This window comes from Corvus cornix, chromosome 12 (assembly GCF_000738735.6).
Source record: "Corvus cornix cornix isolate S_Up_H32 chromosome 12, ASM73873v5, whole genome shotgun sequence".
Classification (NCBI taxonomy): domain Eukaryota; kingdom Metazoa; phylum Chordata; class Aves; order Passeriformes; family Corvidae; genus Corvus; species Corvus cornix.
The window spans coordinates 7,849,329-7,867,983 of NC_046342.1; the positions used below are offsets into that span (position 1 = coordinate 7,849,329).

Sequence of the window (18,655 nt, forward strand, 5' to 3'; positions counted from 1 at the left end):
TTTAAAAAGCTCACAGATTAATACAGACCACTACATATGCACGGGGGAGTAAAGTGTTTTGAATGCAAACTTCTTAAAGGAGAAATAATAAATAAACAAGTATTCCTTGGTTTTGTTACACATACTCAAAAGAAAACAAACAAAACCAAGAAATGTTTACATGTCTATTTTCATAAAGGCCACATCACTTTGGAGGAATACTTCATTCCCAGATCTCAATGAATTTCTTTCTTTGCCTATCTGACTAACCTATTGCCAACCTATAAAGAAACAATCCTGCATATCCTGTCACAGGATTGCCCTCCTTGCCTTCATTATTCCAAAGCAGAAAATCCAGCAGACCTTATTCCCTCTCTTTTCCTTTTCTCTATGAAAGAACTATATCTTCCCCTCTCTATTTCCCACTGAAAAGGAGCAGGAGCAAGACTTCAACTCCCTTTACAATTGCTTAAACTCCTAACCTGTGTGACAACATAACCTGTGACCCCACAGCTGACCCTGTGACAAAATTTCATTTTTACAGTTGTGCTATTTGATCTTGTAACTAAAAAAAAAAATGTATTCTACAGTGACATAAAGGGAAGTAGCTCGGCTTCCTTAGCATGTCTATTATCATCTGGGATGAGAAAGAAAACTTGAGTGGATGCCTCCTGGAGAGACAGGAAAATGTTACCAGCCCATTGCTGGATCCCCCCTGTTGCCAGGATGGCTAACAGGACATTAAGACCTTCCCACAGGAAAGAAACTTATGAAAAATGAGTAAAATTTTGTTGCCTTTTGGGGAAGAGACTTTGGAGGCAGGTAATTCTCCCCGGTTAACCTTGGCTAAACTGACTTTATCTTATAAAATAAAGGCCACTATTTTCCACATGCCTGAGAAAACATTATCACAAGAAATTAATATAATCTCTCACTGAAGAAGAATGCTTGCTCTTCCTTCTGCCATTCACCTGGTGCTGAGACTATGGCAAACTCCATGTCACAGTTCATCTACACACCAGAGCTGGGAGGTACCCCTCTGTGCTCTCTTTGATAGAAAGAACTGGAAACCAAACGACCAGCACAAACATGGGACAAAAAAAAAGTCATCCAAACCAAATAATATTTTTAAAATATCTAAAAAAAAATATTAATTCCTATATCACTTATTCTCTAGTTGAATGCAAAAATTCCATAATTCCATCAGAATTAGCAGCTAAGATAAATGAATTTTAGTATAGTCAATGTTTTCATTACACTTCCAGCTCCTATTACTGATGGCTTACATAGCTGCTTCAGTTTCACCCAAAGGAGCAGGCCTGCCCACAGAGATCTGTAGGTCTCAATGAAACCCTTCTTCCCATCCCCTTACACTCCCCCCTTCAAATATCATTATTTCAATTGCTTGAAGGCTGGCTTCAGGTTTTTTAATACTCACATTATGACAATTTTTCAGCGAGACAATTACTTTGCCTCCAAATGCACCACAAAACACTATTATTGTCCTGGGACAGCCAAGAACTCTGCCTGGTAGAAATAAAGCAAGTGTCACAGAAGTCACTGAAACATTTCTCACCTCAAAGACAGAAACGTGGGAAGAAGGGTTTACCTAACACAAAATCTGGGAAGTTTTCCAAAATCTTTATTTAAGAAGTGTTTAGTCTGACACAGTTCCCTCATAAGCCCTGGAGAGACGGTAGAAATATCCACATGAGGATAATGCATGAATGAAAGAGACGTACGAAAATCCTGTTCCAAACTATGGTTCATGTCACTTTGTTTCAACGCAGATCTGCACTGAAACCACTGAAACTCCGACCCCGTGCATTGCACTGCTGTCTTCCTCAGCACATTCCTGCTGGATGACACTCTACATGAACATGTGTGAAATTTGTACCAGAAGACTCATCTGTCACACATCTCTCTCGTACACCCAGGATTGTCGTGCTTTTTCTTCTGATCTCCTTCTTTAAAAGAAAAAAAGAAAGCGCTGCTGATGACAGCACACTAGATGAGAGGGATATTTGATCTGATTTAATACAGCAATTGCTTGCTCAGCTATTTTATTAATTGAGACCATTAGCAATAACTGTAAGCAGTTACTGGAAATCATTTGTTGCCTGAAATTTGCAACCAAGGAGTTGCAGCCCTGCTACTGCTCCATCAGCTCCTTCCCAGCTGTAGTCCAGAAAAGCTTTTTTCTTTAAAATACCAAACAAACAAAGCATGTCCACACAAACAAACAGGAAAAAAAAGCTCCACCACCTCCTGACTCTTTACAGTTTTTCTCTGCATCCTACTGCTCCACAGCATGTCCAGCCCAGCCTGACAGCAATCAGGATCACACCTCCTCTGCAGCACTCCATGTTTCATTGCAATTTCCTTCTGGATCAAGGCTTCTGACTGCAACTCCTGGCTCACCCTAGAAGTTCTCAGGATCAATCCAGCCATTACCATTCAATACATAAATCAAGCTTTCCATACTTTTGCAGTAACTTCTTCAGATGTTCAAATAAATCAGGTACACTTTGTATGCCTCTTGTTTAGACATACCAACTTCCCCTTATTATAAATCCAGAGCAGAGCACAATCACGTTGCCCAGGTATGCTGCTCCTGCATTGTGAAAGCAAACAATACGAGTGGAAGGAGCAGTTCCACCAACAGCCCAATTCCTAAATTTAGTGCCCCTGTCTCTTTTCAGTCACAGCTTTTTGAGGGTAAGCTGTGCTATCTCACAATGATTCTTCACTCACACACCCCTCCACCAAGCACAGGGAATCCTGACAGCTTTGAGCCCAGGCAGTCACCAAGCTCCCCAGGGAGTGCTCTGGGGCTACTTTATTCACAGGTTCAAGAGGTAAAGGAATCTGCCCTTTGGATCTTGCCCCTGAGGAATACTAGTGGAGGCAGCAGGTCTGGAGAAGCATAAGAAATATTGATGTCTTGAACCAGTAACCGTGAAAGGGAAGAGTAACAGCTCCTTATGTGCTCTCTTCCCCAACACAAAGTTGTGGTATCACATCCAACCCAATCCAAAGTTGATATTTTTCCTTCAGCAAGGTAGAGCTCTTTCGTCCTCATATCCACTTTATACTGCATATCCATTTACTTTATGGAGTATTTACCCTCCAAATCAAATCTCAAAAAAAACAAATCACTGTGAAATGAAAATTACCCTTCCCTTATTTAAATAATCCCATTCTACTTTAACCTTTGCGTGGCTTTCAGCAAACTGAAAGTACAGAACTAAGCAGACAGGTTCAGTAGTGAGTGGGATGAAATTGAAGAACAGCGAATCCTCTTGTCCCAGGTCCCTGTTTGTATCTTTTTATTGTCCATCACTATGATTTCTGCTTATTTTTAAACATATTATTTTACTTTTTTGTCTTAAGAAAGTAGAATTCCAAATAAATAAACTTTCTACTATTTCTTTTAAAAAAATGAAATTTACAAAAGTTTAAAACCACACATGTAATCAGATAAATCTAAATAATCTGTTCTCAAAATGTCTTTCAAAATGTTTAAATGCTAAAATATTGGTTCTGCATATGTAGCAAACAGACTAAAAGAGGAAGACATGTCAGCAATCTGCCTGTTATCCAACGTGACAACTATGTTTCTCACTCAGAATAACCAGTCTCTCAGAAGAGTAATGTATATCACAGATTCTCTCAGTTTTCAGTAGTACACTATCTCAATTTCTCCGGGGAAATTATCTTTGAACAACATATCACTCTGCCCTTGGAACCATCAAACTGACGTTTGACAAAACTGTGGATGGCTGCAGGTTAAATTTAAAACTCTGTTGAACCTTCCCTTGCACATCTCACTGAGCTCTGGCCTCCCACGGAAACAATTAGGAAACATCAGTGCTGGTGGGAAACTTTCTAGCACTGGTCAGTACAATACACATGGAAAAAATATTCCATCTCCTCCTTATGTGCAGGTAGAAAAGTCTGGGGAGTACACAACCTGCTGTAACCTAAAGGTGGGGGGATGTCACTGTACTGATGGTTGTGCTCAGAGTATTTTTATCTTGTACAGGCAGGTGCACACAGGGGGATTATCCAATGTATTTGATTTTCTTGTTTGTCATCAGAATCGACAGCCCACCATGTCATAAAACAGATGCAGCATTTTTCTAACCATAGTAACCTCACAGAAGTATGGATGACTAAAATGACAGCTAAGAACATACTGATTAGCAGAAATTACAGAAATTAATAGATTTGTTTCTTAAATTAACTTTGACCTTAATGAATAGTCAAGCTAACAAAACACTTCACTGAATTCCCACAATAAATCCTAATCATACTCTACAACTTAAACTGGGATTCTAGGAATGGAAGTTGGCACTGTTACGAGGACAGTTTCCTTCAACAAGGTCAGTTGGTTTTTTAGGTCAATAAAACATAACAGAAATTGCACCTCCAACTGCTGAACAAATGTTTCTGCATACCAATCACCAAATTGCAGTGAAATCAACCATAATGACAACCACATAGCATAATACCTTTCTTTAGGCTCTCTCGGGCTAGAGAGATTTTCAATCAGTGTTGAGTATGCTCTGATAGAAAAGCAAAGTGGTCACATTCAGACAATAATTTCATCATAGCCAACTCCAGAATAAATTCATTTAATTAACTTCTGAAAAAAAAAAAGGTTCTGAAAATAAATTGTTGAAGTATTTTCATAATCTAGGTGTAGTAACTATCCCTTCAAGCACAAATGTGCTTGAAGTAGATGGACAGTAAATTTAGAGTTCATCCAATTCTTTACTACAATCAATAAGCCTAAAATTTCAGAAACAAAATTTTTCAGCTGGAAAGTAACTTGTGATTGTGAAGTGCACTAAAGCACATCAGGGGGGAAAGTCCTGTCAATCTTTTTGCAATGAGCCAACTTCAGCTGTGCAGTTCCAAGACATCCCTGTCAGAAACTTCTCTGACATGTCTGACCTGTGAAATGTGAATTGTGCTTGGTTTTGAGGCTGACCAAAACTTTCCAAAGTTCTCCCAAGCTCTGCTTCTTTATGAATAGAGAACAATGCTGTGCAAAAAGTACACTTGGACGGAAAAATTATTAACACTTCAGAACTGAACATATTATAAAGGCAGATTGAACTTTCATCATGATTCTAGTCAAATGTGCTGCATGGCAACCTGGAACCATATCTGCAAATGTAACACTTGGGAGCTGAAATCTACCTGCAAAGTCTTTGCAGTGTACACCCTCCTTTAACTCCAGTCCCACTGATCTATGACAAAACACTTTTGCATTGATATTGGTGAATCTGTCATCCAAACCATATGCAGTAACTAGTTTCTAAAACACCAAGAAGATGTTTTAAGACTTTGCTAACTTACAGTTTACAGCCACCCATAAGCATGAGAAAGAAAATTAACATCAAGGCCTACTAAAAGAAAAAAAATGTCAACTAGATAAATTTTTACTTCCAACAAGCACCACAAGACATGTAATACTTGAAAAGTTTACTCAGAAACAGTGTGCAAAGACAAATGCCAGCTGAACTAATCTACAACCTGGAAGAATTTAAAACACGAACCTAACTAGACGAGGTTATATACAAACACAGCATAAAAAACACACACAGACAACTCCTTTACAGTTATGTGCTGGTCCAGAATCTGGCCAGCAAAAACAGCTAAAGGTTTCAGAACCACTGCAACTCCTCGTATTCTGTTTGTAAACAGTAAAAGGGACAATGGCAAAGTATTAAGAGTAAGTCCCTGATCTTAGGTATAAATCTCTCTGTATATAATGGTCACTCTTCATTACCTGCTGGGTTGGGTTATCTACTGAAAAATTATTCCCAATGTTGAACTCTCTAAACAAAGGTAACATAAGCAAAACCCAAAGAAGAAAAAAATCTTCACACAAAACAACATATGAATTGAATATGTTGTTAATAAACATTTTTTTCTTACAGGCTTTCAAGAAAATGATTAATTTTCTGTAAAGTTTCTGGTCTAGAAATGAAATGACCAAAAACTTCACGACAGGGACAAGCAGAATAAAAACAACAAAATACAAACAGAATTTAATAATGTGGAATCAAAATAGCCAAATAAATGAAGCATCAATGAAAACCTTCATTGTGGAAGGAGCATTAAGTAGGAGAGCAGAAAATACTGACCTGGAAGTCAAGCTGGTTGGAGTAGGGATGAAAGCAGCAATTTGGAGAAAAACAGATAGGGAGGAAGACAGCAAAAGAGAATAAAGGGAGGAACACATTAGTTCTTTAAAAATATAACAAGCAGATGTTATATTAACAGATTATCAAAAAAAAAAAAAAAAGAAAATAAAAGAAAACAAGGAAGGAAAGGGAAGGGAAAGCAACAACTAAAATAAAATTTATGCAGAGATATATCCTTGCTGTGCACTAAAGAAAACAAACTTTAAAGTAAAAGGGCATCTTGTCACTGGTGGGTAGCAGAAAGACATCCATATTTATAACCATCCAAATTCATATACACACCAAATAGAACAAATACATTGGATGAATATTGGTAGCATTTGCTGCCACACAAAAATCTCATCATATGCCACAAAGTCTTTCATTTGAACTACCATAGGTTTGGTGACCCTCATTCATCAAGTCTTGCAGTGGAAGTCAAAGAAGCTAAACAATTTGGCAACTTGTTCAAAGATATTTAAAAGTTCACAAAGCACTGTACCCAACAATCAAAGACAAAGATTTGACTCCCTACCCCAGAAATGCAGCCCCTTCCAATGCTGACAGCAAATTTTTAATTCAGTATGAAGAAGAGCATCAATACTTCAGCACTGAAAATACCCTGATTTTGGTAATTTAATTTGTTAAAAAAATACCTAACATGTCCTTTTCAAATAAGTAAGGCCAAAACAATCCCCATTCAGCTAGACTAATCCTTAAATCTGTCCCTGACACACAGCCTTTTGTGCACTTAGGAAAAGAGCATCTTTAACAGCCATAAAAGTACTTTTTTTAAAATGCAATTATTCCATATGCTGATGATTTGTCTCTTGTGCATTGACTTGTCAGTGCTGTGTGGACTTACCTTCATGAGAATTCAAATCCAAATAAACTCAGAATGAATTAATTGTAGTCTGAATACACATCTGTAGTGTTATATACCTACTGCATATGAGAAGTAGATAACCAAAAAAAACCCTTCTTGTTTAAGAACAGTCGGGTTTGTCTCATAGCTAGTATAATATTTTTAAATGGACTTTCATATTGCTGCAATCTTTGCTGAGAAGCTACACTTAGCCAAGCAAATGATCAAGTATCTCACATACCACTGGGGAAAAGTGGATCCAAGATTTTTCAATCTTCACCATGTTGTCATCAGTTTCTTTCTCTTTTCAGTCTAAATCTACCAGTGGATAGCTTATCTTGCATTATGTGCCAGTACCCTTTTACTGAAATCACTCTTCTTCCCCTGCAGTGCTTACCCCTTCCAGTATTGACACAGAACAAGCATCCCTACAGAGGTGGTGTTTTGCCAGAGACACGGTTGCTTAGACCCCTCCTGTGTCATGAGCACTTCATTCCTTTGTACCAGCTCTCTCTGCACCTGCTTCCAGTTTTAATTCAACTTCCTGGAATATGACTGACAAGAAGTACACAGCAGTGCTCCACACAGAGCCTTGCCAGCACCTGATGACATTAATACCTTCCTATCCTCACTGCAGATATTTGTTCTGACATATCAGGATTCACTCCTCATTACTTAGATCTCTGCTTCCTTATTTAGATGGCTCATAATGGCACAGCCATAAGCATATTCACCCAATCTTTCTTTTCCTAAACTGTATCAAGGATTATCATTAGTTTATATCAGGCAGGCTTACTGGTCCAAACTTCACAAACATGCATTTTATGTTATTGTATTTCACTGCATTTTGTGATTCAAACTCTCTATCACATTTCATAAATATACTTTTCATTCTAACCCCATTAATAAAAGCTTTAAACAATATACTCCTTTAATCCCAACAGTTCTGTTTTGGATGCAGCTCCCTCTCCTTGGTGAGGCCCTTTGCATTAAAACTGGAGCTGATCACTGTCTTACTCAGTTTCCTTTACATTATAAAAAAAAAAACACCCACAAAAGTAAAAACCAAAAAACCCTGAACCACATTTCCTTCATCAAGAAAACCAAAGAAAAACAGCAAACTAAGTTTAACAAAAGCACATTATACATTAAATATAATATCTTGCATTTAATTTTAAACTTTTTTAATTATAAACAGATAAATTGTAATAAAAGTTATCAAATAGCTTTAGTATAGAAGAAGGAGTAGGTTCTCCTGTGTAGTAATAAGAAACTGCAAAATACAAAATTAATATAGAGAGAATAATTTAAGAAACAGAACAATGTGGTTTTATATATGAGCAATAATATTAATTATTATTAATATTAATAATATTAATCTGAAGTGATGATGCTCAGAAGTTTCTGAGCCAAGAAAATCACATTAGAACAAAAAAAGAATCACCATTCATATGAAGACTTCTTCATAATTATTAATAATGTTCATCTGCCAAGTAGCACACACTTATAGATTTAACTGCCCATATCTCAAAGCAGATACTTCTGCCCCTGAGTATTTGATACTTTCTGTGTCTACTTTCTGACTAGTAGAACATTAGTATTCCTCATCTTGTTTTAACTTGTTTGAACTTGTAAATGATAACTTTATTACATTTACATTACTTTTCAAGCTTATTTATACAAGTACACCTCATTATGTTGATGAATTTATATGCAAATATAATAAATACTGTGACAATACCACAGCTTGCAATAGTCCAGATTATCACTTCCTCAGGAATTTATGCTTATATATTTTGAAAATTTATGTTGTTGCAATTATCTTGCAATGCAAAGACATTGGCATAGCAGTAAACACGGATTCCAACAAGCTATGAATAATAAATGCATTTTAACATCACATTCATTTTCCTACAAGACCCCGGAGATGCCCTTGCATCTGAAGTTTGAGGAGATGTCAAATATATGCTAAAGGTCCATAGCAAAGTTTAATTACTCCATCACATTCTAAGTACAGTACATCATCTTCAAAAGTCTGCGTTCACTCAGCAGCACCACATTATTTTCTGAAAAGTTATTTCAGGGTCAACATCCTCATCAACAATAACAGACTAGAAATTGGTGTTCCAAAACTTCACTGCTAATAGTATAACAAATTTGAAAAGAAAATTAATACAAAACCAGAAAATTCTCTCCATTGCATCACCATTACAGGGTTCTCAGACTATAAGAACAGATTATATGCTGACAGTGCTGTACCAATATCTCTGGATCCCTTAGTTCCTTGTCTTTGTAATTATTGTTTTGCAATCAATAATTTTCAATTTAATTCAAATAAATTTACTGGTCTCTATCAATTCTTTATGTCCTTTTACAGAAACTATTTAAATCAAATTAACATTTCCAGAAATTTGAGATCACTTCATCACGATCGTCTTTTAATTTTGTCATTTTAACATTCAAACATTCAACACGTTCGTGATTGCTACCTAATAAAGGCCTTAAGATTATGCTCTTGAACAAAACATTACTGTGCCTACTACTGAGTCTGGTGTCACACAATAATTCAGGTTTTACAGTGCAAGGATCAGTTGCTGTTTACACCTGGTGGTCACACCTGGAGTTGCTGCATTACAAGCCTGGGTCTGTAACTGCCCCTACATCACCTGCATGGAAAAGGCAGCAGTTTCTCAACCCCACAAAACCTCCAACTGTGGTATCTTTTCCAATATGCTGCTTTGGGATTTTGGAGAGTGTAGGCAGAACTCACAGGCATGGTGCACAGAGTGACCACTCTTGGTTACTCACTTCCTCTGAGACCTCCGTTACACATTAGAATAGGTGCAAACACTTGAGTATTCTAAACTCTGATGTGGTGAGAGAGGCAACTGCCAATTGAATTTGTCCTTATGTAAATAATCAGTTCTGTCTTAAATAAAAACCTTTTCTCACTTTGATTTTGAGGTCTCCATTCTCATGACACTTAACCATAACTAAACTTCATCAAACATCTGCAAAAAATAGCAATTTTGGCAGCAGGTAGCTGTGAAGGTTGATAAGCTACCATCAGTAAAAAGTGCTCTACACATCATTCCTTCCATGCTGGTTGTTTTCTGCTCACCAAGGTAACCAACACTTCTGACAGACGTTCCTCTCTCTCATGGTAACGCTCCCTAATGCATGCTTCGTCTTGACTGGAACTATAGCAATGATCACAACAATGAGAACACTTAAAAGTTCTTTTTTGGAGCCATGAAACAGTTTTCTTCTGACTTGATCACAATAAAGTAATTATATAAATTATTTGAAAATATAGAATTCCTTCTTTCATTCAAGCAAGAGTGTCTAAGTAAAAGAAGGGAACAAAGAAAACAGATCAATCAAATAAGTATCAGTGTACCATATGGGAGAAGGTTCCACGATCTATTTAATTATAAAGGGCATGAAACAAATCCCAAAACCCTCCTCTCTCCATTATGGAAAGCCTCTACAAACTTCCCAGAACAAGACAATCACTGCCTGGTCAACATCAGAAAATATTCTTTTGAAGCAAAGACTACAGGAGCACTGGGAAATAGTTACAACTATTATTAAATATCCATGAGACAGGTTAGAAATACTTACCAATACTTTTCAGAACCTCTGAGAACAAGTGATGATGTTCACACTTGAAGAAACGTGTGGGAACAGGTCTGATTCACCAGTTACTAGAAAGACAGGCTTGTTCCGCAACACGGTTTGCTGTGAGGTTTGATGTCCCTGTAAATTGTACATGACTTTTCCTGTATGTGCTTGTTTTATAAAGAGTATTAAAAAATGGAAGCCTTAAATATTTCCAAAGCCAGCAGACAGGAGATGCAGTTCTCAAATAGCCCTTTTTTGTTCTTTACAAGGCATAACAAATATTCTGTTAAAAAACGTACTCTGCTCTTAACTTCTCTGCTTTGAAATGAAAATCAAGTAAGCAAAAATGCTACTCAATGTAAGACAAATAATACAAAAATTACCTTTCTAACTCAGCAATTTTCTTATCTTTGTCATTCTTCTCATTCTCTACTTCCTTGAGTATTTCTAGAAGTCTGTCAACCTCAGCCTGAGCTTTGCCACATTCTTCTCTATAGTACGATGCCTCTTTGTCAAGCTGTTTCATTCTGTCTGCAAATTCTGGATTCATCCGTGCCTCCTCTTCAGCTTCATGAGCCTTCAGAATCAATATTTCAAAAAAGATAAGGATGACAATGACTTAAATAGCTTTAAGAGCTTTACCTCTTCAGTCTCGGAGTTCAAGTTTTCATTAAAAAGGATTATGGGTATTTCTGTCTGATGACACTTTTCTACAGATGCATTATAAAAAGAAATGAAAATATCTATATAGTCAAATTCTATCATCCTGAAGGGGAAGGGGATTTATTAAGGGGATTTTACATACTCAAGTAACCCCATTTTAAAGGTGTTTTTTCAAATTTAAAAAAAAAAATCATCTTGTAATTCATTCAATTCACATTAGGCTCAGTGTGTTTTGAATATATAGGCAATTTCTTAACAACTCATGTCCTCTTTCCCTATACATAAACACACACTTTGTCCATGTATACAAATACAAACACGGATACATATATACATATTGTATATATCTGTATCACCAGATGCCTCAAATGCAGTTTGATACAAAGATTTTAAAATAAAGAAATTGTTTTAAAAGATAAACCAGTAAACTAAGAAGCTGCCTTCAGCAGACATCTTACCCAATAATCCTTTTTATCTTATCATTTATACTTAACCTGAAACATCAGAGGAACAAGCCCATTGGTGGAAACAGCACAAACCTGGCAAACACATGCATGGATGGGTGGCAGTTTCACAGACAAGAGAGAACGCAATGAAAACAACAACAGTGCAGAGCCCAGTCCAACTCCCATCAAACCTAATGGCAAAAACCCAATTAACTTCAATGGGAGCATGATCTGGCACCAAGTGCTTTAAACTGTTGGCTGGAATAATCACAGACAGATGGAAACAACAATGCACTGCAATGCTTAGCCTACCCCTTGCTTCCCATTATTCCTAATTGGCATCTTCAAAGAGCAGGCAAGGAAAAAACAAGTAGTTTAAGGCAGTGCACATTAAACATAGAAAATTCAGGTAACATACAGGATTTTTACAGAAATTCATGATATTTAGAACTGAAGGTCCTCCAACTATCTTAGTACACAAAGAAGATGTGGACTTACTTATCCTTCTTAATTTCAGGGAATGGACAATGCAAGCAAGCAATGAAAGAAATGCAGATCAAAATGAAGCATGCACGTTTGGGAAAGAATTAATATATACTACAGATACTAGGAGGTCCATATTCTTTGCAATGGTTAAAATTTTCTGTATAAATAAATAACAAGTCTGAGTTTACTATAAAAAAAACAAAAAATTGAAATTACCAGGGAAGAAACTTAGGGGGTTTGCATGTAACATATCATTTAAGCATGAGGATAATAAGAAAAAGATAGTAGATTTGAAGTGTTACTTATTCTACTCTGAGATTTTTATACAGAAGAAAGACTTCATTACCAAAAGAAGCCAAGGGAATGACATGAGGAACCTACTGACCAGCTTGCTCTTCAAAATCTCTGTTTTGATAATAATACATGCTCCAGTCCTGAATTCCATGCAGATGCAGAACTTTTTGAACACAGAACTTGCTTCAAGGTAACATTCAAGGAGTACCTTGATTTTACTCTTTGGGTGAGATGCCAGAAAGAGATTCCTTTTCAGCCTTATAATCTTTCTCAATAATAAACTTGGATTTATTTTATACCAGTTGTTAATTACATCAAAAAATTAATTTTCAACTAGCTTTGTAATTTTTGAAGCCAATGTAATACTCAGACTCAAGGCCAATTATCTGAGAAAACACTCTGATTGTCCATCAGTGCTATTATGACATTACACACTTTTTTATTATTGTATAATTTTGCAAGGAATAAAAATAATTCCATAGGTTGGAAAAGGCAAATTCACTCTAGAAAAAATAAAATATAACCCAACTCCCACCTTCAAGACATAAAGAAACTTATGCAAAAGGCATGTTGTTCACTACTGTTCTTCAAATTTCTCCTCCTCTCCCAAGGGTAAATCCAGAATTTCGCAGTTCGCCTCTAAAGGCTATTGCTCTTTCATATTGCTCCCTGTCACCTTTCAGTCTTTTCCCTTTACTTTAGTACACAATTAATTTATTTACCAGCCTTGCTGCCATCATTTCATAGAGAGGAAAAATACCCACCTTCCTTTCTCTAACCAGTCTTCACTTTAGCAAAAAGGAACTCTCAGCTTCAGCCCAAACTTTTTTTCCCCATGCACCTCTATCCTTGTCTTGATCCAGGACAAGAAGCAATGCAGACGAGAGAGAGAAGCCTGTCTTCTTTTTTTATGTTTTATTGCCACATTAGACTTTCTACAAGGAAAATGCGGAACTGGGCAAGAACGTGATAGCATCACCAATACAGAGGTGCCAAATGTTCTACTACCATGGAGTATTCACACATCAGCTCAGAAAAGTACTGAATGAATTATCTACTGCACAGCTGATAAGTGAATCATCACCTGAAATAATAGATATATTCCTCAGTTTAGCCCTTTTAAATCTTTGCTCAACAGCAGGCTAAGGAAAGCAACATTAAGTTGCAAAAGTATTTTCAGTTCTTGTGTTTTACTCATGCTATTCCATATTTGTAGGATGTGTTTTTGGAACCTTCTGCATCACAAACTGGGTCATTGCATTTCCCCAACACAAAGTGGAACCTCTAAGGTATGATTAAATCCAGTGTGATTAAGCATCCAACCTGTGCAGGGTTTTGAGGTGCAACACAGTTATCCATAATGTCACATATAAATCAATGTAAGCATTCAGTTACTACAAGGTTATCCTTATTAAAAAAATATATATATACCAGTATTGCAAACCACCAATTTAGCTGATTGCCTCTACTTTTCAAAGCACTTATAGAATCTTTTTTGGACTATTGGCAGGAACCAGATTTCTACGAGGCTATGAAAGAATGAAGAAATAAAGGAAATTTAGTTAAAAAGGAAAAGAAAGAACAAAAAAAATTTTTTTACAAAGAGCTTTCTGCAGGTGGTACTTTAACCTGCAATTCCCTTTAAGGGAATCCTCACATTGTAAACAAAGCTGCTGATACTAGAAAAGAGCAATACACAATCCATCTGACATTCCCAGGACAAAGGCATAGAATTACTTATAAGGCCCCATTTTATTTTATGGCTTTGAAAGATATGTTTGGATCTGAACTAGGCACCTTTTTGAATTTGTTGTGTACAGATCAGGGGTGATTTGTTGACAGATGGAACTTGACTTTTGAGGTCAAACAGTAGGCAGAAAGGAGTAAAAAGGCAGCTCAGCTGATACTGACCCTGCTCCTGCCAGGACAGTGCAGATTTCTTTGGCTTTTCTGTAGGCTGAACTGTTGGATCAGTTCTAGACAGAAGCTGCATGGTTATCACATGAATCAGAAAGTCTCTGCCTGTTTCTGCTATCCTCTCCTTTTTTTGGTTTAATTTCTGCCCCCCCTTTTACTCTCTAAGTTCTCTGCTACCTGGGAAAACACATTTTCTGTTTCTATGGCGCTTTTATGGGTAAGAGGAACCAGTACATGTGTGTTTTTCAGCTTTCTTAAATCTGTGTCTGCAAATGATAACTCTTGTGTTTGCAGATTAGGTTAATTTCAAACTAACCCACTCACTTTTTCCTCTCAATATTATGACTATGTTGTTGTATGTTATTTTTACAATTCAATAAAAATAGCATATCACTCTACTATTAGAATTTCACAGATTTTTACATTAATTATGTATCTGTTCTGATCTTTGCTTCATAAGCATTGCAAATGCTTTAGAAGAAAAGTATTTCCTTATGTAAACCACAAATTTCCTACAGAAACACCACGCGAGTGAGGCACAGACATGCAACATGAATTATTTAGGCTATTAAAATCTTATGGTACAGTCATGCATGTCTTATTCTGCATAACAAAAACGGATGGATAGGTAAGTATTTCATTTTTAAAGCTTTAGACACCAACATACACAGAAATCAAGTGGGTACTTAAAATAAAAAAAAGGAACAGCAGAATTTACATGCAAGAAATTACTTTGTAAGATCCTTCAAATTTTATTACTTTCAATAATAAATGAAAAAAAAAAAAACACCCTTGCTGTCACCTGAATTTTCTTGTCTCCTTAAAACTCATGGGGTTTTTATTTAACTGTAGGGACTGCTATAAGTAACTTGAAGTGGATTCTGCAAGTAGCTTAAATTTTAATCTGACATTTGTCTGATAAAGACTTTGGAAACTTCAGTCCATAATATTCAGACAAAGGGTCACCTGAACTCCAGACTCAGTACACCATTATATTTTCATTACAGCACAAAATCTCATTGGATATTTCAAAAAATTCACCTTTCAAAACATGAAGAAATGTGTGTCCAATTCTATTCACAGCTTATTCTCATATATGTAGGAGAAGAAAGAAGGTGAGCAAGAAAAGTTTATTTTTAAAAATCATCTTGTGTGTATAGTATGATTGCTGCCTGGTGCCAAAGGAAAAGGATCTTGCATCCATTGTTTTAAAACTTCCAACAGGCTGCCCTTTTGAAAATTAAGCACATAAAGGCAGAAAAAACAATTAAGAAAAGGACTGACTTTAGAATACTGCACACAAACAGATTAGGAAGTAACAAATGAATGCTATACAGCAGAATCACTAATATTGAGCTAATGACTGCATTATGTGGCCAGCATTTATGAAAACCAAGCTAAAAACTAACAGTAAAAACACTCCAGTCTGAAAAGACACGCACAGGAGCAGTGCAAATGATATGAATAGAAACATAACTACCACGAAGGTGACCCAAGATGATACAGAAGGGGTTTGTCATTGAAAGGGACAAGCTCTCTCTACAGCACTGTGCTGTTGCGCTACAATTTATGACTAAATTCTAAACACAGGTAACCAGTAACTTTAAAAGTAAATACAGCACGTTCTGTAGGACTCTTTTCCCATACAGAAGTCATGACATATCCATTACATGGTTAGAAGCTACAAAACCCAACCATAATGGATTCCAAAGCTGGAATCCTGGTCCATTGACACTAATGGCAAAGCTGCCATTGACTTCAGTGATGGCAATACCTCCTCTAATGTGCAGTATCACATTACTTAAGCTACAAACCCAGCTCTTCTATATATACACTACCCCAATTACATAGTGATTCTGACTAGGATTACTATGTAAGCCATAGCTTTTAAATTGCTCTTACAGTGACATCATTTTTCTGTCCTGTGATGCTCACAGCACGTTAAAGGTAACAGTCTCAGCCAAAAAGATGGAAACTCTTCTCTGCAGGGAAAATGTTCGCTGCTGCTCTTCCTCAAATTGAAAATGGAGTCAAGTCAAAGGAGGAGATATTGTGCAACTAAAGTAGGCATTGGCAAGAATATTAATGCTAAACAAGCCAAAGCAATGCTGTGCTTTTGCAAAAACTGCCTTTTGCATTCATCATTTTATATTTCAGTTATCTTCTTCACTTAAGTAAAAAATTTCCACGTTCCTAATGTGCTAAATGTATACACTCTTTCAAGAGTAGAACTGATCTATTTCAGTCATATGGACTTTTGACAATACTACCAGTCATTTCCTAGATATTATTCACCTAATTAACTGAGTCACTGAAGATAAACTGAATAAATCAGGAGTTATATAAGTTTGAAGGATCAAATAAAGTACTGCACGAGGAGGAATTAAAAAGCAAAGCAAAAGGAAAAAAAAACTCTGCATGCATTTTCTAATGGAGAAGTTGAGGACCTAAAGGCTAGGACGTTTGTTTCCTCAGAAACACAGTATGTACCTATTTAATACATTTCAGATTCTTAAAATGGCCTTCAAGTCCACAAAGTTCATCTATTTGGATATAATGGATACAGCATAGTGAGCATCAGGAGTGTTCTGCAAAGCTCCACAGAGGAAGAGCACAACACAGTAAGAGAATGGATCCTCATGCTTCCATATGTTACAGCGGGCATTTTAAAAATGGACTTACTGGATTGTACATCTGATTGAACAACTGCTCAGCTTGCTACATTGCAAAGTTGGTAGGGAGTGAAGCACAGACAGGAAAAGAAGGAAAGATCCAGGAAAACAGCATTAGCTCAACAAAATCAGTGCATTTGCACAGAAGAAGTTGTCATAAAAAAAAAAAAAAAAAAAAGTAGAAATTTAAGATTCTAAACATTCCTTGGTGAAAGTGAGAGGCACTGGGAAAACTTAAATGTTGACTTTGGCTCCTAAAAAAGAATAGCTGGAGTAAGAAATTTAAGGTTTGTGTTACTTTCCCTTTCTCAAGTTAAATAACCCATGAAATAAAGAAAGGTGTCCACTTTTGATGATACATTAAGCGCTGGTCTCAAGCAATGAATCACGAGAAGTGCTTTTGGCTGAGGCTGCAATTTATCACCAAAGCTTCAAAGACAGTAATAATAAAAGATTAATTAAATAGTATCATTAAATTTATTACTTTCCTTTTGTTTAATACAAGACTGAATTTTCTATGCAGAATGACTTTTGAACAGTACAGCTTGGCAAATAGTACTTTAGCAACTGCAAATATGTCAGTAAGCAAGTAAATTTAAGATAATGAAAAACAACAAAAGAAGGAAATTCTAGAGTGGATAATAAAGATTATATATACACACACATATATAAAACACTTTGCTACCTATTAGGTAATTCCTGCTGTTCTTTCACTAGTAGTAATACCAAGTAACTCAATAAAAATCTGTAGAATTTGGGGAAAAAAGCATTGACCATTCTCTGGTATTCAGAATTTTTTCTTTTAAATTTTTTTACAAATTTTAATCTATAGTATTTGTCACAAAATGTTCAATAAGCATGTCTATAATTTAAAACATTATTTTGTATCCCAAAATATAGCACAGTCACATGAATAATTACTTTGCACAAATATCCACTTTATTATTTTTTAAATGTGCCTAATGCAGAAAATCATGGGTTTAGAATCAGCATTTTTTTTTTCTTGCCACAATGCAAAAAAATCCAGTTCTGCAGCAGTGAAAAATATTTGGATCTAATCAGGTCCAATAAAAAATGTATTAACAATAAATTAATCTTATTGTCTCCAAAAAACAGAAAGCAGGGAAAGCTGGGGAGGAGAAACTAAAAGTTGTTTTGGCGGTTTTTATTTACAGAGAAGGACTTGCCCCTTGTGCACATTTTCCTGCAGACATAGCACTCACTACCATTAGTGCTCATGCAAAACTAACTCCAAGCAAGTGTGCACAGAATATTATCTTCATATTTCCCAGTTTAATTTTTTAAAGCTTCTAAACCAACACTGAACTATAATTATTTTACAGCACCGTAACAAAGTACCTTCTCTATGATATTTTTAGAGAGGAGTACTGTGTAAGCTACATGGAATTTTTTCAAGGAGACAGCCCCTTGGAGTGGGTTTTGAAAGAGAGATGTAAATATGCCAGGTCCCTCTGGCTCCTGCAGTGGTTGATGCGCCCACGTGAGCACACT

General features: G+C 36.2%; 1 protein-coding gene across 14 annotated transcripts in view; it reads right to left on the reverse strand.

Moving 5' to 3' along the window:
* Nucleotides 1-18,655, reverse strand: part of ERC2 (ELKS/RAB6-interacting/CAST family member 2) — a 431,010-nt gene that overhangs the window by 244,593 nt on the left and 167,762 nt on the right. For 5 of the 14 annotated variants that reach the window (XM_039558888.1, XM_039558887.1, XM_039558886.1 and 2 more), the window contains 4 exons: nucleotides 17,154-17,189; nucleotides 12,087-12,116; nucleotides 11,049-11,242; nucleotides 6,138-6,149 (listed from right to left, as the gene is read on the reverse strand). In XM_039558888.1, coding sequence (XP_039414822.1) covers nucleotides 6,138-6,149; nucleotides 11,049-11,242; nucleotides 12,087-12,116; nucleotides 17,154-17,189 — 272 coding nt within the window. The remainder of the gene's footprint in view (nucleotides 1-6,137; nucleotides 6,150-11,048; nucleotides 11,243-12,086; nucleotides 12,117-17,153; nucleotides 17,190-18,655) is intronic. The other 9 variants (XM_039558899.1, XM_039558891.1, XM_039558892.1 and 6 more) reach the window with 4 other exon arrangements.